The sequence below is a fragment of the Paramacrobiotus metropolitanus genome, unplaced genomic scaffold (genome assembly GCF_019649055.1).
Source record: "Paramacrobiotus metropolitanus isolate TYO unplaced genomic scaffold, Prichtersi_v1.0 Parri_scaffold0000033, whole genome shotgun sequence".
Lineage (NCBI taxonomy): Eukaryota > Metazoa > Tardigrada > Eutardigrada > Parachela > Macrobiotidae > Paramacrobiotus > Paramacrobiotus metropolitanus.
The window spans coordinates 1235286-1257431 of record NW_026570253.1 but is presented as its reverse complement, the minus strand read 5'-3'; the positions used below and the strand labels follow the sequence as shown (position 1 = coordinate 1257431).

The 22146-nt window shown below is 41.7% G+C and overlaps 2 protein-coding genes across 5 annotated transcripts; both read right to left on the bottom strand.

Moving 5' to 3' along the window:
• Window positions 1-2223: 2223 nt before the first annotated feature.
• Window positions 2224-12177, bottom strand: LOC129589152 (multidrug resistance-associated protein 1-like). 4 transcript variants are annotated; one of them, XM_055483712.1, is made up of 27 exons: window positions 12025-12177; window positions 11715-11828; window positions 11269-11445; window positions 11036-11167; window positions 10711-10845; window positions 10545-10649; window positions 10420-10481; window positions 9244-9375; window positions 9055-9180; window positions 8659-8804; window positions 8343-8595; window positions 8225-8255; window positions 7937-8068; window positions 7456-7674; window positions 7019-7300; window positions 6221-6466; window positions 6022-6065; window positions 5665-5927; window positions 5085-5408; window positions 4633-4874; window positions 4487-4555; window positions 4173-4372; window positions 3876-4113; window positions 3495-3644; window positions 2977-3302; window positions 2554-2748; window positions 2224-2440 (listed from the first exon to the last, which is right to left on the bottom strand). In XM_055483712.1, exons 2-27 carry the CDS (start codon window positions 11754-11756, stop codon window positions 2326-2328), a joined length of 4386 nt encoding a protein of 1461 aa, XP_055339687.1. In that variant the 5' UTR covers window positions 11757-11828; window positions 12025-12177; the 3' UTR covers window positions 2224-2325. The 4 variants fall into 4 exon arrangements, with proteins under 4 accessions (XP_055339687.1, XP_055339688.1, XP_055339690.1 ...); XM_055483713.1 differs by having other exon boundaries at window positions 11715-11866; window positions 12025-12159; XM_055483714.1 differs by lacking the exon at window positions 2224-2440 and having other exon boundaries at window positions 2639-2748; window positions 2890-3302.
• Window positions 12178-12346: 169 nt separating this feature from the next.
• LOC129589151 (multidrug resistance-associated protein 1-like) lies at window positions 12347-21816 on the bottom strand. Its single transcript, XM_055483711.1, has 25 exons — window positions 21431-21816; window positions 21004-21180; window positions 20445-20573; window positions 20238-20375; window positions 19759-19875; window positions 19632-19693; window positions 19421-19552; window positions 19197-19349; window positions 18983-19131; window positions 18482-18765; window positions 18219-18350; window positions 17906-18124; window positions 17367-17648; window positions 17023-17268; window positions 16899-16942; window positions 16146-16828; window positions 15468-15709; window positions 15332-15400; window positions 14552-14751; window positions 14155-14392; window positions 13927-14073; window positions 13517-13675; window positions 13255-13421; window positions 12853-13047; window positions 12347-12691 (listed from the first exon to the last, which is right to left on the bottom strand). Exons 1-25 carry the CDS (start codon window positions 21485-21487, stop codon window positions 12580-12582), a joined length of 4533 nt encoding a protein of 1510 aa, XP_055339686.1. The 5' UTR covers window positions 21488-21816; the 3' UTR covers window positions 12347-12579.
• Between the last annotated feature and the right edge of the window lie 330 nt (window positions 21817-22146).

The following is a 22146-nucleotide window of genomic DNA, read 5'->3' as shown; positions in this document are numbered from 1 at the left end:
AAATTTTAATTTTTAAGCCGTTAGAAATAATTTCTAGATTCTCAGAAATTTTTCTGACGGTGGAAAATCCGTCAAAATGAAAAGCAAAGTGAATGACCGACCTCTGGTCAGTTACACAGAGTGGTCCGTTAGGTCGGTAAAGTAACTTTTTAGGTCGGTTTCTCCGACGAAAATTAAGTTTTTACCATCGAAAAATTATTTCTAGTTCTCAGAAATAAATTTCAGCCGTTAAGAATTAAGAATTATAGCTAGTTTCGACCTGTGTCGACCTGTAACCAGGACTTTACCGGTTCGTTACGGTGTCCGTGGAGGTCGGTGATCCGCCGTTGGGAGGTCGATTTCCGTTAGAGTTGCGGGTCGCCGTTCAAGGCGAAGGTCCCCGATTGTTGAGAGGCTCCTTCTGGGCGCTGCAGGCTACTGTCCGAGCCTGATCCGTCAGTTGGGATTGGGAAGTTCCCGTTCGTCCGTCTGGGGCAGTCAGCCGAAGTGCTCTCCTTGTGTGGAAGAGCCAAAAGATAGGGCAAGCGAAGGTGGCAGGGATCGCTTTGCGATCAACCTGTTGCTACCACAGTCGCTAGACAGCAAAGACCAGGTTGTAGCAGAGGCTGCGTTCGCAGTCAATCTGTTTCCAACCACGGGTTCTTCAAGGTTCTCCGCGAAATTATGCCTTTACCGTCTCCTCAAAGGATCCGGTGGACAGAAAACCAGACGATCTGCTTACCATGTGACAGGCAAGCACAGAGAGCTCACAGGTGACTTTATTGTACAAATAAAGTGGAGCAAATGCCGCGTGAATGCGGGGAAAAACACAACAAAGGCCAATGTCTGGCAGGAAAGTGAGCAGTCAAGTTGCTGCGAGCTAGTTCCAGAGCGTAATGAAATGTCGAGAAAGAAATGTGCTGGCGGCAACGGCGTCACGCTGTCCAGACACACGGAATGTGAGTGCGCAGACTGGACTCGTATCCAACGCGAGCGAATATACGCTGAGTCATACAGCGAGAGAGAGGAGCGAGAGAGCAAGTATGCTCAGTGAGTGCGCCCGCGGTGTATCCGCATAGGCGGAGAGTGCAGTGCAGCCACTCACGTACGTACAAGAGAGGGCGAATCAGCATGTGTGCAGTGATACGCATACGCAAAGTGGCGTATCTATCACGCAGGCTGTCGTGCCTCTAACAAAACAGTTTATCGAATATTTTACAAACTATTCTACGAACAAGTATTCCGCTAAAATTAACTAACTTACCATTTTTACTGAGTACACAATTATGCTTTGTGCAGTGTTTACTCCGGTTTTCAGTTGTTTTAGTTCCAAAATATTATGAAGCTGCAGCGGAAATAAAACCACCAGTAATCCGCATGGTATCCATAATAAAACAGTCTGACGGAGGCATTCCGTGACAGCCGGTGTCGGTGTATCCCATAACGAGCTTACGTCCTAATTTTAAAAAAGGTAATTAATTAGCTATTAATATATCGCCCATATCCGGTTTATAACGACGGAATGTCTATACGAAATTTTTTGGTTGTACCAAAATTTCAACGTACCCAAAATGCGTCTTTACAAAAACCTGGAGAAAACGGGTGCCAGACTTTACGATCCTCAAACGCATCGATGCTACCCTGGTCCATAGTGAGATCCTCTCGATGCTATTATTTCTTGATGTGATATTGCTAATCAGATCTCACTAGAAATACTGATCACAAATAAAAATATCCGAATGGGAACGTTAGCTCGACTGCGCCATTTGCGTGGTGCTTGCATAATAGCACGTGTGGACCGGTGTGGTCATAATCATTTGTCAAATATTAGTCGGCAATCGACACACGGGTGTCTGCGTTTATTCCGTCAGATTACAAGCGCAGCCTATCACTTCGATAACAAGCGATAATCTGCTGCTCGCAGAAACCATTGTTGATAAGCAAGATAATAATTATAAATATGTGGAAAAAAGTGTTTATGCATGCAGGTATCAGTCAGTGCCTGTACATGGGCGCATTGATGTATTCAGCGACAAACCGTAGATAATCAGATCGCTGTTAATGTTATCTACAAGTACTAGCAGATTTTACTAATATACAACAGAACAAAGATTGGTACTTCGAGTATGTATTTATTTGTTAGTGTTTAATAAGTGCTTAGGCAAATATATTACAGTGTTGCTTTATGCTCTGATCGTAAACTCGGGCTGTTAATTAGAACTGTTAATTAAATTTTCACCAGAATTTATTTGTCACCATTCAAACACAGGCTACAAACAGGGCAGCACACACATCACTGGGCAGTTTGCGCAAACGCAAAATTAAATGTTTGCAGATCACACAGCTCTATTCCACCATATTGGCGGCTTTAGCGAAACTATAAAACAGACTCCGCTTGTTGTTCAATAATACTTCTGGTGGCGCCATTTCAGCTATTTTGCCGTTCTCCAGCACCATAATCCTGCCGAACACAACGCCAGAATAATCACCACAAAAGCTTAAAAATAAAAAATGGGTACGCCTGCTCATGATCCCAAATTGACAGACAGCAGACAGACGGTTAATAGAATTCACCTGTTGCAGTCGAGAACCGTGTTCAGACGGTGCGCAATGGTCAAAACAGTACAGTCCGCAAAGCTGTTGCGAATGGTTTGCTGGATGACGAAATCGGTGTCCGTGTCGACGGCGGCGGTGGCCTCATCCAGTATAATAATTTTTGTTCGTCGCAGTAATGCTCTGGCCAGGCAAAATAATTGTCGTTGGCCCAAGCTAAAGTCAGGAAAGCGCAGTTAAAAAAATTGCGGCTTGTATCTGAATTAATAATATTAATATAAGTACATGTACCATTCTTAACAAATTATCGCGGTACAAATTATCGGGGCCGGGTATGTAATCACCAATTAAAGATACCTAGGATGTTGTCCAATAATCAAGTACCACAGTAGTAGTCAATTATATTTGAGAGTTATTGTGGCAGTGCGTGCGACGGTGTGTAACCTGTAATTCTGTCCTCCACTGGCAACCCGATGTGCCAGTCGTTGGGGAAGACCCATGACGTAGTTGTTCAAATTGCATTGCTCTAGAGCTGCCCAAATTTGGTCATCCGAATACTGCTCCATAGGATCCAGACTGGAACGTATAGTACCACTGAACAAGGTCGGTTCCTGCGGCAAAATGGTAATCCGCCTTCGCAGATCGTGCAGACCAAGTTCGGCGATATTCAAGTTGTCAATGTCGATCCGACCGGCATGGGCTTCGATGATGCGAAATAACGCCAGGGCTAGTGAGCTTTTTCCAGCACCCGTTCGTCCGACGATGCCAACCTTTCACAGATAAACGTAATAATATTTCCAGTTACCAAATGCACCTTACCTTCAATTACAGCACATGCGTTTGTTCAAATATAAAGCCTGTGTTTTTATACGTGATTATGTGTACATGGATCCAGAATATACGTAATTATTCTATTTAGTGAAACAGCTAACAAACATTCCGCATGGAAAGATTTGTCCAACCTTTTCACCACCAACGACGGATGCAGTGAGACCTTTCAGAACCAGTTCGGACGCACCCTCGTGATATCCCGCCATGTAGGAATAAAAATTAATTGCACCAGCGGAAGGCCAGTTCTCGTGCGGACTGAATTTTGGATTCTTCCAGGAAGCCTATCAGATACTCTAGTCAGATAAACCCCGTGCTAACGTGGATGAAAAATAATGGCAAAAGCAAACATGCGAAGAGAATCAAAGGATCTATCACTCTCCTGGCCAGTACAATACTGAATTACTGTAGGAGCGCACATGCTGTATTGATTAATGAACATAGAAAGGGTGTATGGATTTTAAGAGAATGGGTTTTGGTTAAATTGCAAAAATTTCAAATCTGTATGTACGCACCTCTTGAGGAGCATTCATATACTGATCTATTCTTTCCACCGACACCACATTACTCTCCAGATCCCCAGCCGCCCACAACAGCCAATTTATCAGTAAGGTCACCGTCATGGAGTAGCTCAGCGCCAACCCGGCGTCCACAGCGCTCATGCCCCAGGAACGCTCCCTCCCGACGACCGCCAAGAGTGCCACTAAAAAGGTCACGATGATGCCCAAAAACTCCAGCCGCACCGCGATCCATCTAAAAGTTTGTCCTCAGAGTTTTGTCGAAAAGGATCGAAACGGTAATTCTGCTTGTACCTCGACACTATTATTTCCACATATACAGCCTGCATATTTTTGTCCACTAAAGATTCGTTTTCGTGAATAAATCGGTCGATTTGTCCGGCAGCACGGATGACACCAATGCCGGCCATTGATTCCTGCATGTGAGATAGAACCGGGGCTCGCGACAAAGACTCCAATCGGTTAATCTGGCGAGTTGTGGTTACATACAACCGCTGCAATAAAAACTTATTAGTTTGTTTTTGCAGAGACTATCTGAATTTGTTAATATTAATATTGGTATCACTCTGGCTTTTGTCGAATAGGATTTACATTCACAAGAAATTTACCTGCATAAAGTAATAAATCAACATAAGCGGCAAAAACACTGCCGATAAGTATGGAGTGGTGATGCAGATCTACAAAATAAACGGCTTTGGTCAAGCAATAAGAAGCCGTAGCATTGTACGTTCGCGTGTGCACATGTTTTCACTACCAGGCAAACTGTCCCTAGAATCGCGAAGAGATTGTAAAAGTAGAACTCGATGTTAGCCGGTATGGCCAGATCGACGGTGTCCATATCTCGACTGAAGCGGGTGTGGATGCGGCCAATGGGAGTGTTGTCGAAAAATGACATTGGGCAGTGCAAAATCCGATCCAGCAACAACTCGTGCTGCGATTGGCTGGCGCGTAATCGGCCACGAGCAAGACACAGTGCAAACCCAAGCAGAAATGACGCTAAATTACAACACAAAACGGTAATTTGATGTACTTGACCGATTTAATGTTCAGCACATTTTTACAACCTGTATAATTAACTCAAACATGCGTCGACCCATACTTTAGTAAAACTTCTGCACCAGAGCATTTAGCATAAAATCCCTACGACATACATACGTATTGCTAGGTTTCTGTGACATGTTTTCAACTAAGCGAAAACCGTTGTACCTTGTGCGACTCCAAAAATACCGTAAATTCCCAAATAGAACAGTCTGGAATTCGCCGACATAGTTGCGCTCTTTGCCGCCCAAGTGGTCAGCCAGAAACTGGAGGCGAATCCGCCCGCGGTGTACAAAGTGAAGAGGAGAAAAATTCCCAGCACAACCGGATATGTGAAGCATTTAGCCAGTGTCACATATACGCCCCAGCCGACATCAGTGTGGGTGTACTCGTCTTTTGATGGCGATTTATCGACGCCCGACCCGCCCACGTGGACATCGGCAATCTCCGCAGAACTAGGAAAAAAGGCCTTGTCCGCTTTCGTAACGGCACCTGGATAATTCATAGATCACATACTTGACAAATTAAGTTAAAGTCGTGTTTTTTCGCATAAAAAACTGTTTTTGTCTTTTTTTTATATGGACCTCCCTGTGTTTTTCGAAACCATTCTTTCCATTAATAACTCGTCTACATTTTGTCTTGAAATTGTTTTTTGCAAGCTGTTGGTTGCCCTTGGTTGGGTTTTATGGTTTTCGATCATCTACCATTCCAAATTATGAATTTTGTGAAAACGCAAATTGGTCGATACCTGAGTCGCTCCACGACATTGCAGCTACCGCTTCAACCTGCGCCTGGTCGGCATCCTTCCGGACGGTGCTCAACAAACGCAGCAAACCACTGCTGTTCTTCTGCAGATTTTCAAAGGTCTGTACCTCCGTGACACGGCCACCGGCCACGACAATGATCAGGTCGGTTTGGGGCAAAAAGGCAATTCCGTGGGTAACGAAGATTCGGGTTTTTCCCTTGAGCAAGCCGTTAGGTCCAATTATGTTGTGGAAAATATCCCGCGCGCTAATTATACAGATAAAGAAAGCATCTCATTCGCTGCATAAAACCCGATTCATTTGATTAATATAAGCCATTGGCCAACAGTGAACAGTCATACACGCTGCTGTCCACGGCGCTAAGAGCGTCATCAATGATGTACACCTGTAAAACAGTCCATAATTAAATGTTTTAATTACGCGGTACGATGTTCTATCTGTAGCTCTGTGCCAGGAAAACCGCCGCCAAGAAATTCAATACACCAAGCAACGAAAAATCCGACTAGGAAACTGATGCTGATCACTTAAGTAACTCCTTACATCCGCGTCGCTATAGGCCGCACGGGCCAAATTAATTCGCTGCCGCTGTCCACCACTGAGATCAGCGCCCCGTTCTCCGATTTCTGTTGTGTCGCCCAGGGGCAAACTTGCAAGGTCGGCCGTTAATGCGCAGCCCTCTACAACGCGCTGATACAATTCCGGCTGCATTGGACGACCGAATAAAATATTGTCCCGAACGGATAAGTTCTGTATCCACGCCTGTTGCGGTATATACGCAATGAACTCCTAAAATTTAATAGCAAATCGTACAACAAAGTATCATACTTCGTAGTATCATACACAGTGATTACATCATTACACCACTGTGGTTATGCTATAAAATGCAGCTAATAAGCGCAACTTTAAGGGTTCTTAAAGCTCGTGGCTACTAGTCAGCAGATCATTAACAAATAAATGTATGCGATTGTTATCAATACTGAATCTGCTTTAATTAACAGCTGGCCATGATTTAATTTAACGGTACAGTTTGTTAACTAAGTGACCTTTCTGTGGTTGCCTTTGTAAATCCCACATCTATACTCGTACTCGTATCTCGTATGCAGATGCTATAATGTAAAGTTACATTACCACACTGACTACATCACAGGGGAACGGTGGAATACGCCTGGTTCCGCTTCTTATATATATATAATAAATGTAAATTTTGCTTTTGTAGAACGAAACACTTTGATGACGAAAAATATACCAGTTCCCCATGCATCTTCGTAGACAAATTGATGACACTGATTCACTTCACAATCTGTGCGTCACTGATCACATTACGACCTTTCGTCTTACCGCAATGCACACACTTCCCGAGGACTTTTCCATCATTCCCAGCATCGCGGCGCATAAGGAAGACTTTCCCGCGCCAACCGGCCCGATTACTGCTACCAACGCGCCCTTTGGGACTTTAATATGAATGTCATGGAGTATTGACGGGTTATTTTTCGCCCAGGAAAAACTTCCAGAAACAATCTCCAGTGCGGTATCACTGGTAGATGATACATATGAAACATATGTGCCGTCCGTTTCACTAAGTAGAAGAAATCTCCGCACGCGTTTTTCGGCTGTTAACACCTTTAAATTAAAAAAAAACGCAGACTGCAGAATGTGCTTGTTAATCCATTTATAACACGTCATTACAGACAGACTGTCGAAGAGCAAGATGAATCAATGTAGTGATGCGAGCTCGATCCTTCGAAACATTATCCGTGCTGTATGAACAATTTTACCTGCAACAACTGCGAGATCGCCGGGGCTAAAAGACCGGCTGGCGCACGGAGAATGTTGATCAGCAACAATGCAATGAAGATATTTCCCGGTGTCAGGTTATTGTTGTCGTCCACTAGCACGTACGACGCAAACACCGCTAATCCAGTGCAAAAGGGAAACAGCACCCAAGAACAGTATGTGAAAATTCCGTAATGTGATGCACTCCGAAGGCTCTCCAGCTGTTCGAATGGCAATTTTAAATACTGTGTATAAAGGTCAAGCGGAGTATAAATCCATATGCGGGAACTCGTTTTATGTAATAAAAGAATAATCGTTATCTTTTTTTCACCTTATTTGGAAGTATTTTTATAGAATCAAAACCAGTCTGATTTGTAAGATTTACAAAGAGCAGGGTAATTGCGCACTGTGGTACCCGAATATTTACAGTAACACTATTTTGTTAATAAAAGCCAATATTGGAGCCTACAACCTAAAACGTACTTCCTGCGACCGGATGTTTGTGATTCGCTTCTGGAAGGCTTCTTCCCAGGCATACAGCTTCAGTAACTTCATACCATGCAAAATCTCCGCCATAAGGTTTATTCTGTCGTCCTTAAATACCATTTGTTGTCCCTGCAGATATAAAAACTAACCTGTTGCTCTTACTTATTCAGCCCCTTTTCGCGTTGACCTTTTACAGTTATTAGTGACCTCCGCTATCATAAAATTCAGTAAATACACACAAAATTAATCCAAATTGGTATAATTATTTATTATGTAATCACTCACATGCAGTACGCCAACACGATGAAACAGCCATCTGTAACAAACAGCTTACTTATGACAAATAACCGGCAAAATATTTCTTGAGAAATAAACGCGGGCATCTTATATCGAACTTACGTACGCATTTACAGGCAGCGTTAGCAGCACCACGCCTAGGCCGGCAACCGCCGCGTAGCCGAAAACAAGGTACAGGAAGAAAATGACCAGAACGACACCAATCGGTCGTGCCCAGATACTGTGCAGATATCCTGTCACACTCATGAAACGCTGCGCATCCACCGCCATCAGATTGATGACCTCGCCAAGCGTATTCTCCTGTTTAGCGGAACTGTTCAGGCGTAGAGCTTTCCGGTAGATCAAGCAGCTTATAGCACCTGAAAACCATTTCGTTTGTAATGTCTTATGCAAATTCAGAAAGCAGGGAAGCATTACTTTACTTTTCAGACACATGCCAAAACGGAAGCAGCTGCTGAGGTAATAATTGTTCAGCACCGTTTGAGTGCAGCAGACGATCAGGATAAGAAAAGCGTAACAATAACCTTTCCATTGGTAATCTCCAACGGCCATAAAGTTGATAAGCAATCTAGGACGTGAAAAGAACGTGCGCTTAACGTGAGACATTTAAACGTATACAGGTGCATATAAAAAAATATATGGGCGCTAAAATTTACGATCTTTTACTTTTAGTAATTACCTGAATGCAGCATCTCGTAAGTTGCAATAAAGCTATATTTTATTAGACCTTTACCTTAAATTTCAAAACATAGGCCAATTATAAACGGTTAAAATCGAGAAAGCTTATAAAAATGCAAATGACGCAGTCTGTAACCTACTGTAGCAAAAATGGCATCAGTAAAACCAACGCTTCGTCAAGCAGCCGCAGAATGCCGGTGAATACGATTTTTTTCCAAAATGTTTTCCATAGCGCAATTTTCAGTGAGGGTTGGTATCGCTCTGTTCTAGAAAACGTCTTTACAGACCCTGAAATTTGGCCCAAACAGAATTATTTTTCAGTGACTAACCTTTTAGATTTGCAGACTTCAGTGTTCCAGTTGCGTTGTAGCGCGATAGTGAGAGTGTGTGCCGCTTCGTCTTCCATCAGGCACCATAGATCAGCTTGTGTAATTGATTTTTTCCATCCCAAAAAGCCCATACTATATTAACGAAAATTAAATAAAAAAATCAACAATGAATAAGATGACATTAGTTAGGCTCAAAATTCAGTTATGAAGATATCAGCGAAGGAAATCTGTGACACACGCTTAAAAAAATCGAACTTTGAACCTTAACAAACATCAAATAACTGCACGGCAATGATGCATCACATATCTGCATCGAGCGGGCAATTTTGGGAGCGCAAAACCGTGCGACATTTTGCTTTATGGTGTGTTTTCATTCCAGTCTGTAACCTTACTTTGCAGTTTGCACTTTACCTATAAATGTATTGCCTACCGAATTCAGTGCTTCAAATTAATAAAAAAACTAAAAAAGTTCCTGTAATTAACGATTAATTTGAAACAGTTAATTAACGCTACAGTTGCAAGTTAATAAACGTCAGCCGGTCAGCGAATTACTTAACCAATACTCTGTACAGTGTACACCATTTATCTGCAAAATTTTAAATTCTAATGAACCCGTTATTAATTAATTAATTTTAATTAGACATTTTAACACGTCGTGCCGTCGTGGTAACTTATAAGTTATGTTAGAGGCTTATGCGCCCTACGCGCACTTTCTGGTTTACGCTACCAGAATGTGTTTGGATGAGCAATTAACACTAATTATAATGTTATTAATTACTTAGTTATTACGATTGTGCACGTAGCAATGCCGACGATACCCGATAGGCGTTAGAGTACTTATTAATGGATAATTACTGAGGTGTACGATTACGGAATATCGCAGTGAAATGTAAACATTAAAATGTGTGCACAGGAGTCTGCATGAGAAATATGCAAATTGGCGACTGTGACGCTCGAATATTCTACTCTCGAGTAGTTTTTTCTAGAGCAACATTTACGAATATTTGGGGCGTGGATACAAACATGCAAAAGACACCTCATCGCAATATGGACCAGTTATGAGCGCTTATCTTATCTCGTGCGTTACTCAGCTTTTGCAGAATTCTCACAATTGTCAGGATTTACTAAATTTCCGGTCTATTTTGAACCGGACTATTGTCTAACATTACCGCCTACCGGTGGCAATAGGAAAACAATATCCTGCTGGGAAACGATGCGTATTTTTCCAGTTCCAGTTTCTGTAAGCAATGTTTCAATAAATTTAACCGATTTTTCTCGGTCTACAAAAATTCCATAATTACACAATCTGCGGTTGTTGCTTCGTTGATGAAGTTCAAAGCGAACTGCAGTAGGCTGACGGCCAACCATACAGACCGCATAGCAAATTCAAATATATCTGGAAACAACTGTAACACGTTGAGCGATTTATGTTTGACGCCATCCTCAAATTATTAAAGAAGCTAGTACCTTATAGCCAGGATGCAGCGCCATAAGAAAACCAGGTGCAGTTGTTAAGCACATTAACATCCAAAAGAAGAAATGCTTCCCGCTGTTTAAATGGCTGTATCTGGCGGCTATCGCTACAGAAATGAGTTCTAGCATCTATAATAAAAACTTATTTGATATACAGCACAAAATTCAAGCAAGTTTTCAAACTTTTGGATTAAACGGATACCTTCAAAGATAAAGATCAAATTCACTATTTATAAATTTAGCTAATGTAATTTAGCAGATTATGTCACGTTATGTAAACCATCTCACAAAACGTTACATTAAAATTTTAGTGTTTTACCATAGTTGAAAATCTGAAAACAGGTGCCAAAAGGTCTGCCTGGGCAAAGTGGACACTCCCATCAAAATGCCAATACGAAACAACGAATACGAATTCCACAAGTGCAGTCAGGATCAAAGTGGTTATCAGCATCTGTACAGAGTATGAGCAAACACTTGTTATTTGTACACTGCAGCGCCAGTTTTCTGAAATCGTAATGCATATAAAATAACAAGAATACTGGGCTACCGTACCATTTTCAGCAGTAATAATTTACTGCATGACATCTTCTTTTTTTGGCAGCTGATAAGGGTGTGTACGTCGGAAGGTAGCATCATCAACACATAGACCATCGGAATCCACACTAGCACTGTCTGCAGGAAGCAACCCGATAAGCGGGGATGTGCCGTGTGCCATGTCTGGGCAGAATCCTGTCGTACAAATCAAAACTCGCACATAAACGTATTATTAAATACCACAAGGCAGAAATACGATATAAGAAAGAGACAAGCAAAAGAAATATGTTATAGAGCATTGGGTAGCTATATAATACTGTAATACATCCGTAATGACCTTTCGTACATGAATAATCGCGATAAAAGCATGTCTTTAATTTAAATTAAAAACAGCGTACTCTATCTGGTAATGACTGACTACTGATTTAGCTTTAACAATTTCGAGGCAATCATTTGCTGCTTACCCAGAATGTATCTTTACAGAATCCAGGACCAAAAGGTTGCATTATTCTGGAAGAGCTGTCCGACTAAAATCTTGGTTTTTGGAATCCGTCAGTCAACCGGCAAACTTTGGTTTCCTGCCGTTCGGAAATCAGATCAACTACGGCTGCTGCAGCTACTCTGTAAATCCTTACACGCCACTCAAGGATAATTAAATTCAGTTGGTGTCCTAAGCTCAAACATACACCTGTTTTTTTGGGCCCGTTAACCATGCACAGATTGCATTACGGCAATCACAACCCACAGGAATGCCAAATAAAGAAATTCGCCTACCGTTTCATCCCATGCACGTGGCAGGCGATTGCTGCGAGCTTCATTATGTCATCTTCAGAACGGGCGACGAAATGATAATAATACTGGAAAATGTTGTATGGGACACAGCAGTCTGAATGTATGAATGTGTAAGATACCGGCAAATAGGCCGTGCAAAATAACAACAGCTGACCTTGTTGTGAATAAACTGCCAGGTCTGAAGGTTTTAAGCACCGTTAAACCTTGTTACTACGCAGATTCAACGAGTAATTATAATATTCTTGTTAATTCGAATATGCAGAACTATATAAAAAACGGAATAAAATAAAAAAAATATCGTAAAACCCCATTAACTTCGTTAAAACCATCTTGCTAAAAACTGCAAATAAATACACCAAAAATTCTTAAAACAAACAAAAAAATCGGACACAACAGAATGCCCATAAGAAATCACAATTATCAACAAAATTCAACAAGAAATCACAACTGTGAATGAAAACAGGAATACTTTTCCAAACAATCAGAGCCGATTTGAAAACATGAACCTGTTAAAAATGCCGTACGTGCGTCACCGTACTACACCAAATTAGCCGTTTTGGCCAGGCCGTAAAAGATGCTGTTATGGTCTTTCAGAAGTTCCTGTGGTGGGCCAAATTCTTTTATCCGCCCTTGATCCAGAACCATAATCCTTAAAAAAGTAAACAGTTAATTACTGCACTGATGCATATCATTTAAAAAAAACCTACTGACCGTGGACGTAAAAATTACAAAAAGACAGGAAAACAGAAATTCGTTTACGATCAAGAGCATTAGAAGTACCGCTTACTGCTGCAACCACCCAGTTTTTACCTAGTGCTGTCCATGATAGTGTTGATGCGATGGGCAATGGTCAAGACCGTACACTCGGCGAATTTATCCCGTATGGTGTGTTGAATAAGATCATCCGTTTGCAAATCAATGGCAGCGGTTGCTTCATCCAGTACCAGAATTTTTGTTTTCCTCAAAAGCGCACGAGCCAAACAGATTAACTGCCGCTGTCCAACACTGAAAACAGCAAATATATGCTTCCATCTGTGGCATCACAATGTTCTTACGCTACAACAGCTCAGTTAAAAGCTTCCAGGTGATTTATTTATTGATTGTAGGGGGTTCTTTTGCCAAAAGAATCCCAGAGTAGACCGCGGAATATGCATGTACAACATTCAAACATAAACTAAAGAAAACTTATGTACATATCAGTACCCTGCGTACCTATAATTTTCACCACCATCGACCACAAGATGATGTAAGCCTTCTGGAAGTGTACTGACAAACTGCTTCAAATGCGAATGTTCCAGAGCATCCCAAATCTCTGCATCCGTGTATTTCGTGAAAGGATCTAAGTTCATTCTTAAAGTTCCACTGAAAAGCACCGGTTCCTGTAGATTTAGAGAAACGATTTCATAAACACAGCAAAAAAATTTGCATAATTAAGCAATTCTCGAACAAAATGGATACACGTATAAAAACAAACCTGAGGTAAAATAGTGATTCGAGATCGCACATCATGCAGACCAATGTCCGCGATGTTCAGATTGTCGATGTCGATCGATCCAGATGCCGCTTCGATAATGCGGAACAAGGCCAGTGTCATGGAACTCTTGCCGGCTCCCGTCCGGCCCACAATACCGATCTAAATAAGCAGTCAAATCTCACTTTGCGGTATTAATTACCGAAAATCCTGTTGATTGTCAATTGTCCTTCACAAATTTCAAGTGGCGATTCAAAATATTTTCGTTTCTCGTATTACAAGCACTACATAAAATCACTCTATTTTTAATTTACTCGTGTAAATTAAACGAAATAAATATGTAATTAAGCGAACTCAGGTAAAAAGTAAAAATGCACTATGAGTAAGACAGGTGTGGATCCATCACAAATGACCTTTTCGCCACTAGCGATCCGCGCCGTAACACCCTTCAACACCAAATCCAAACCCGGCCGGTAGCGTGTCTGATAATCTTTGAAGTCCACACGTCCCTCTGGCGGCCAGTCGCCCTGTGGGCGTGAAGAAGGCACAACCCAAGCCGCCTGTGAAATATTCAAAACGTTTTGACTGTTTTCAGAGAGCTACGCCTGGATAACTCGTTTACACCCGTTGATAGTACACACTTCTTGGGGTGCTTCCGAATACTCTTTGATGCGTTCCACCGCCACAATGTTGCTCTCCAACTCCGATGTAATCCACAGCACACCCGCCAGCAACCCGGTAACGGATAACGAGTAACCAATGGACAAACCTGCCTGACTCGGTTCCATCCCCCACGATAGATCTCGACCGGCCACAGCATACAGCGCGGCGGAAACCGTGATCAGGACACCGATCAGTTCCAAGCGAACAGCGATCCATCTACATCAGATCGGTCGATCAAGAAATCGGTAAATTATTAATTTCACTTTTTTAAACGCCAAGTTAGACCCAAATTATAAAACAAATTCAAAACTGTTCCAATGATTTAAATTTAGCACTGATATGTTGCGCAAGATATGTGAGATGACCATGACTAACCTTTGCGAAACCAAACTCAAGTAGAAGCACATATCATTATTGTCCATCAGACGTTCATTTGCGCGGATAAATCGTTCCGTCTGTTTCGTAGCGATAATAACACCGGTTCCAGAAAGGGACTCTTGAAAGTTGGAGAAGATAGGGGATCGCGATACGGACTGCAAACGTTTCAGCTGTGTGCTTGTTACAATGTAGAAGCGCTGTAAAAGTAAAGCAAGTCGTTATCAAAACCTTCCATATCATTAACAGTATAAGCCAAAAAAAGCCGTCAGTAAAACTAAGAATGTGAAGGGAATCGTCCCTCCTCTTGTACTCGTATGATTCGCCTCTATGTTTGCTCCAGCATCTATGTTCCGCCCCGCTTTCGGGAGTATATAAGATCATGCTAGTACGATATTTCCGGCAGTGTTAGTATTTCAGTTCTGGTTCAGTATTAAAGTTATTTGCCGAGTATTATATTTTCTCCTGCCGTTCCCCGCCACAAGAACATGAAGATTATAGTAAAACAATGCGTAATAAGGCGCTACATAAAATACGCAGATTAGGATCGCAACGACAAAAATTTTATCACAAGTACAACTCCAAGCGTCAAAGCGTGCCAAATGTACTGAAAGGTTAATATGTAATTACTTGCTTTAGTAGCAGTACTAGCTGAGGTTTGTATCACTACCCGGTAGTAATGTCACATCGCAGTACATACGTAAATTGTCCATTTACAAAATCAATGAATGACTGATACCTATTACTGATACCAATTTACATTGCCATTTTCAAGCACACCTGCAAGAAAAAGTACAGGATGACCAGAGGGATGAGAATGATGATGAACACCCAAGCGGTCACACATATCTGCAATCAAGCCATTTTATATTCTGTGTTTTCCCGATTATTACTAATGAACATTGTATTTACTTACTACAACGATAACGCTGAGTGTACCGAAAATGAAGTACAGCCATAAATCGGAATTGGAGGGAATCAGTACATCCACCGTATCTACGTCCTTGCTGAAGCGGTTGACCAGACGACCCAGAGGGGTGGTGTCGAAGAAGGACATGGGTGCGCGCATAATCCGTCGCAGGAGGCCTTCGTGCAGATAGCGACCGGCTCGGACACGACCGTAAGCCATCGTGAGCGTGTGGCATATAATCAGGACCACTACGAAATCACCAGAAAAAGCTCGCAATAAAGACAAAAGAATAAATCACCAGAAAGTGGTCTAAAACGGGCACAAGTAAAGTCTCAAGCATGAAAGGAGAAAAATATCAGCGCTGGCGAACAATCTTGTAAAGCAAGAATAAGCGTAACAGATAATAATTACTACTCGCAGCAATACTAATTAATAAGCTCCAAATATGGCTAATCCATAAACCGAACAAAAAAGGAACCATACTAAAAACCTGTGAGTACTTAACGTGAGGAAGTATTCCTTACTTTTGTAAGGCCGCTTGCTCCGTGTTAAGAGAGTTAATCGGCCACATTATATGATTTAGTATTACAGATTTAGTATCACCTTAAATCGATTTAGTGCGACTGATTTTCTTGAAAATCTGACTGAAATTAAACTAAAAGGCTCAACGAAAAATACACATACACTGTCCACATCCAAGCGCTCCATAAACACCCAGCCGATAGTCCGTTTCTTTTCGGTCAGAATTTTGCAGTCTGGACCAATCACTCAACCAGAAACTCGCCGCCGCCCCAATCGCCGAATACCCACCATAAAATATGAGAATCATGAATGCCGTCCGATATGACAAATGTTTTATGAACGTCAAATACACGGTCCATTTTACACCTCCAATTTCCGCCTTCTCTGCTTCCACCAGTTTTCCCGTAATCGGTTCGGGCTGCGCTTTTTTCTCAGTTTCCCGCTCTTTTTTGGACACCTTCGATGCCTGTCGCAGGACACTCCGTACGCGTTTCAACGAAGACGCCGTAGATGAGCGCCGGGCGTCGACATTACTATCGCTTCGAGACCGTTTCTCCCCCAGTTCTTCCAGCAGCTGCTCTTTCCTCGACACTGTTTCCGGATCGCGTTGTGCGGTTTCTTCTTCGTCGTCCTCCTCGGTCAGATACGTTCTCAAAAATTCCGCAAAATCTCCCCTGTTGCGAAGCAGTTGTTGGTAAGTGCCAGATTCAGAAACGGTGTGGTTGGCTAAAACAAAGATATGGTCCGTCTGGGGTAGGTACCCAATACCATGGGTAACCAATATCCGTGTCTTGTTCTTCAGCAGGCCGTTGGGTCCAATAACGTTTTCAAATATGTGCTTCCCTCTGTAAAGCAACGATCCAAGTTTTGGTGATTCGTTATATTTTGTATTTAAAACATTTGTTCGTTCCTTACACATGAGCGTCAACAGCGCTTAACGGGTCATCCAGGATAATAACCTAAACAATGAGATAAGCTCACGCTATGGCAACAACTGCACAATTGTGCTACATGAAGCAGTTAAGAGCAGGTTAGTTACATCGGCATCACTGTACACCGCTCGAGCCAGACTAATTCGCTGCCGTTGTCCACCGCTTAAATTTGCCCCACGCTCCCCTATCTCCGTTTCGTCCCCAGCAGAAAACGATTCCAGGTCCGGCGTTAAGGCGCATGCTCGAATAACTTCCTGGTAACGCCCTTCATTCATTTCTTTTCCGAAAAGAATGTTTTCTTTCACTGTTAAATTCTGAATCCAGGCTTGCTGAGGAACGTACGCTAAATGTCCCTAAATGCAGAGCCACAAAAAACAACCTCAATAAACCGAGAACAAATAAACGCAAAGGTCACATCTTCAACAAAACGTATTGGATCAATAGTCTATACCTTTCGCGCAACGCTTCCACTGGCTTTCTCCATCAGACCAATGATGGCCGAGCACAGAGATGACTTGCCAGCGCCCACTTGTCCAACCACAGCCACCAGTTTTCGTTCGGGCACAGCAATACTGACGTTACGCAGCACAATTGGATCGTCTTTGCTCCACTTGAAATTACCATCTCTGATCACCACAGCGTTCGGATCGGCGGATGGAAGTTCTTCCACCTCTGTAAGGTCCAACTCATCGCTTCTCAAGAATTTTGACAGCCGCTTGGCTGCTATCTTAGCCTGCGCAGTACACCCCGAAGCCGTCAATTATTCAAGTTTACATATAAATAGAGACGATACAACGGGCGAAACTCTAGAAGTGTGTGTGCTTTAAGTTAAAAGTTCTTTATTTAAAAATCAAAAAACGTTAACATATGCGTAAAGAAATTCAAGAAAACCAACGCAGACTAGCAAATTCAAATTATAACCAGCCAAATTACAACAATCAATTACTACTAATGCCAAGGTACTTGTAGTACTAAACAAATGAACCCTACCTGGACGGCAGTGGTAACTGCTGGACTGACGATAGCTAGCGGTTGACGGAGGATGTTAATAAGCGATATGGCTACGAATACTTTATCCGGTCCAAAGCTGCCTTCTTCGCTAGTCATGAGGTACGTGGCGAATGTGGATATTGTCACGGTGAACGGAGTCATGACGAACACCACGTAGGATAAAGCCCCAAACAGCGCGGCTCTTTTCAACATAGATAACTACAATGATAATACCAGTTGATAACAATAATATATAATAGAGCAAATGGAATCTCCGGAGCAGTGAAATACAAGGGGAAACTTGGATTAGCACCTCGATATTTCGGATGCTTAAGATCAGTTTTTCAAATGGTTCTTCCCATGCGTACAACTTCAACACTTTAATGCCGTTCAAAATTTCATTCATCAGTTTGATTCGCTTATCCTTCTCCTTCATTTGAACATTCTAGAACACGATAAAGCATGTAATAATCTCAACGAAATGCAAACAATTTTGATATGCATATACACTCTAAAGAAATATACATTTTTTAAAATTTTTAATATGTATACTCCTATATAACCTTTTAGCCTTACCTGAATCTGACGCATTTTGCTGAATGCAAAAGCGTTTATGGGAAACGTCAGGATAATAGCACCAAGACCAGCAAATGCAGCAGCTCCAAATAAGTTATAGAGATAGTACATTGCCAAAATGACTTGCAAAGGAGCTGACCACAGAAAATGGACGAAGGACATAAAATCGTAGAAACGCAAAGCATCCACTGACATTAGGTTCACTATTTCGCCGACACTGCTCTGCTGTTTGACCGCACTGGTGATTGTTAGGGCCTTACGATAAATCGTTGTAATAAGCGCCGCTATAACATAAAAATATAAGAACATATATAAGAAGTAAATTTTAAGAACTATTCAGAACTGCAGAAAGCACTCGTTTCGAAAAGCTTTTAATAAAGAAAAGATAGTCATAAAAGCAATACAACATCTCCCAAGCGACAAACGAAAAAGAATTTAATTTAAGATTACATAACCAAAATAAAAATGCAAATACTGCACGAAATCTGTACAAGCACTTACCTTCTACTCGCATTCCAGTGCGGAAGGCGACATGCATGTAGTTATTATTGAAAATCGCCTGGCAGAATGTGCTCGAGAACAATGCAGCCGCAAAAACATAACCTTTCCAGGGTTCAATGTCTTTGTTTTGCACAAATGTTATAAGCAAGCTGCAAAATCGCATAAATAGTTATAAGCGATTTCGAAGATTTCATTCCGCATTGTATAACTGTACCTCAACAGCTGGGGTGTAACAAAGATACTGATATCCGTTCCTAGTCGTAAAAGAACTGTCGTGAAAAATGGCTTCCAGAAAGTCTTAAACAAAGCTTTCCAGACTGATGGTTTGTAAGTATAGGTATTCTTTCCATTGGAAGATTTTGGTGACCTGAAATGAAAATAAAAGGTTTAGTGGAAAAATAATCAGGAAACCGACTGAGATCTGTGATAGACACTTACTTGTACATCTTAACCATTTCTTCGGTCCAATTGTTTTGCAAAAGGACAGCATTGACATGAGCTCGATTGTCGGGCAGCGGATCGTACATATCCTCTTGCACCAAAGGTCTCTTCCAGCCGGAATAAGCAATACTACAAAAAAACAGTAAACTACTCATCAGTCTTTCTGTAAGCCAGATATGTATTCGCAATGATTTTCACTAACACTTACTGATTAAACCACCAGAACACAAGCCGATTTGGCCATGATGCTGTCCCTGCCGGATTCGGATTCTGTAAAAATATGAAAGTGAAGGCTGTGACTCAGAGTTCAGCAACAATTTTCACTATGTACTTACCGGTCCGTGTTGCAATCGTTCGCTAAAATTGTCGGCAATGGACGAAAGGATCAGCTGCGCCAAGGATAAAGGCAGCCACCCCAGATGAATGGTTAAAATAAAATCATCAGCATTGGCCTGTAAAATAGGCAGTGCCAAGTACTTACTATAGTGTACTTACTATAGTCTACCTATAGCAAGTTCTTGGCAGTGCTTAATTCAAACTTTCAAATATCATGTCAGTAAGTAACAAACGTTCAGAAAAGTACAGTAAAGAAATTTTGCAAATCTCGAAACGGCTTTTTTTCTTGAAGGATTGGAAACAAATTAACACGAGCATATAGTTACAGATAATCAGCCATTAACAGCTGCCCTTAAAGAACGATTCGCCACGCTGTACTTCTATTTTTAATGACATTATTGTAAGTTAAGCATAAGTTCTAGCTTGCATTGGCAGTATAACGGTTAAATCTGAAGTTATTGTCAGTAACCACACCGACCTTATTCCAGTTTGCGTCAATTTCGCTCCAAAATCGCAGTCCTTCGCAGATGGATAAGAATAACCAGAAAAGGAAGAGCACCAGTGACGATATCTGACCTCGGTACTTGTGCATGGAAATACAAAGGATCGCCACAATCTATCAGAGCAAAGGTCAGTGCATTATTAAAGGAAGTGCACAATGCAAGCTCTATCAGCGTCGCTTTACCATTGCAATCATTTTCAGTGAGCAAGCCACTAACGCTGCGTGCGCAACTGACGCCTGATCGTGGTTCCATTTGTTCAACAGGTGTGAGAATTCGAGCAAAGCCAAAATAAACAACACTCCACACAAAACCTGCAAAATGTTACACACTGTGGTAAGACCATAAGCTGTATAATCAACCACATGTCAAGGAAAGCCTCGATATATTACGACAAAAATTTCCCGTGAACAATAATTCCATGTTGATGTCGGGTCTGCATTTAAAAAGTGAAATTCTCAGCTTTACATACTGTATCACGGCGATACGATTTTCTACATAGTAATAATCACTTTTTTTAAGTGAGTAAATTAAAATATTTTAACGGAACTATCCGTGTATGATGTGTATTAATGGCTATTGCCGAATTAAATCATTTTCATACATATAGTATATGTACAGACATTGTTTGAACTTTTAACCAAAAATTAAATAACCTGACTACGGGTACCCAGACAATGTGATAAATTATAAGACTAATTTCGGTTTTTCTTTGAATACGCAAGTATGGAATGTTTTGCTTACAGTTTTAAACAAGGATAACCATGTCCATCTGGTAATCCGCAGCCTGGACTGACAGTATTTAACAACATGCGCAGGCAGGAACAGGAAGAGAAATGCGCAGGGTATCCATACCAGGATCGTGTCTTGGAAGCATTGCGTTAACTCCGGTGTTTTCGTGTACCATGTTGCATTGGCATCCTAAAACAACGCGGAAATCATACATGCCATTATTCCGAAACCAGAATTCATATACTGTAATCAAGCGATACCAGTGCGAACACAAACTTTTCCAGCACGTTTAGTCATTTATCATTGATTTTAAATGGGCTTTTTTGCGTGTCAGAAAACATTGCCTTAAAAACCAAATACGACAGGAAGTCAGTCACCACTACGGCACTACCAGAACATTCAAAACGGGCAACAAATTACAAACAAGACAAATACGCACCCAAAATTTATCATGGCAAAATCCCTCGGGAAATTCGGACTGCGAGTCCGTGGACATGTTTTTGTCAAAGAGAAGTCAGTCCGCGACAAAACGGAAACAATCCAGTAAATCCAGAAGTGACAAGTCAATTCAAAGGCACTCTGGCGTATTGATCCCCATTTCAACTTCAAACTCTGATAGCCAGACTGCTGTATGAAAAACCAGTCACGAGGGATAGCGGACGGGAACCTTATTCATATTCCACCTATATATTCCACCTTCAGCATACAGTTAAAGCAGACTGAAGAACTGCAAGCCAAGCAAGTGATTATGGCACCGATTTCACAATTGTTTACAGTTTGCTTTTCTCAAACATGTGTGCGGTGTTTTTTGCTTTCCTTCACTGAAAGGCCCACCTTTCCGGCTTTCCTTAATGCAGCCGTCGGCTCGGGTAGGAATTGGCTGCGACAACCGCATTTATCGTGCCATAAAGTAACTGCCGCCACGATGAGAAAGTATTTCGCATGACAAAGCAGGTCACTGCCGGTTTATTCCTTGCACGCAATCGCTATTGTACTGTACTCATGTTATCTGCTTTAATTAATGTATTCTACGATAAAAGGAAAATCAAGGATAGGATAATTAGATAAAGGAGCCACGTAAAGCATGATGTAACTCACGCAAATGAAACTGCAAAATGTACTGTTTGGGTACAATAAGAACTGTGATGGCTTGAC

Excerpts from the sequence above, each read along its gene's own strand:
- LOC129589152 (XM_055483712.1), bottom strand. The coding sequence starts at position 11,756 with ATGCAACCTTTTGGTCCTGGATTCTGTAAAGATACATTCTGG. Across the intron at positions 9,376-10,419 it reads TTGTTTTCCTATTGCCACCG|TATGGGCTTTTTGGGATGGA; the intron begins GTAGGCGGTAAT and ends TCGTTAATATAG. Across the intron at positions 3,645-3,875 it reads ATATGAATGCTCCTCAAGAG|GCTTCCTGGAAGAATCCAAA; the intron begins GTGCGTACATAC and ends AGTATCTGATAG.
- LOC129589151 (XM_055483711.1), bottom strand. The coding sequence starts at position 21,487 with ATGTCCACGGACTCGCAGTCCGAATTTCCCGAGGGATTTTGCCATGAT. Across the intron at positions 16,829-16,898 it reads AGCGCTGTTGACGCTCATGT|AGGGAAGCACATATTTGAAA; the intron begins GTAAGGAACGAA and ends GTTGCTTTACAG. Across the intron at positions 12,692-12,852 it reads ACTATCATGGACAGCACTAG|GATTATGGTTCTGGATCAAG; the intron begins GTAAAAACTGGG and ends TACTTTTTTAAG.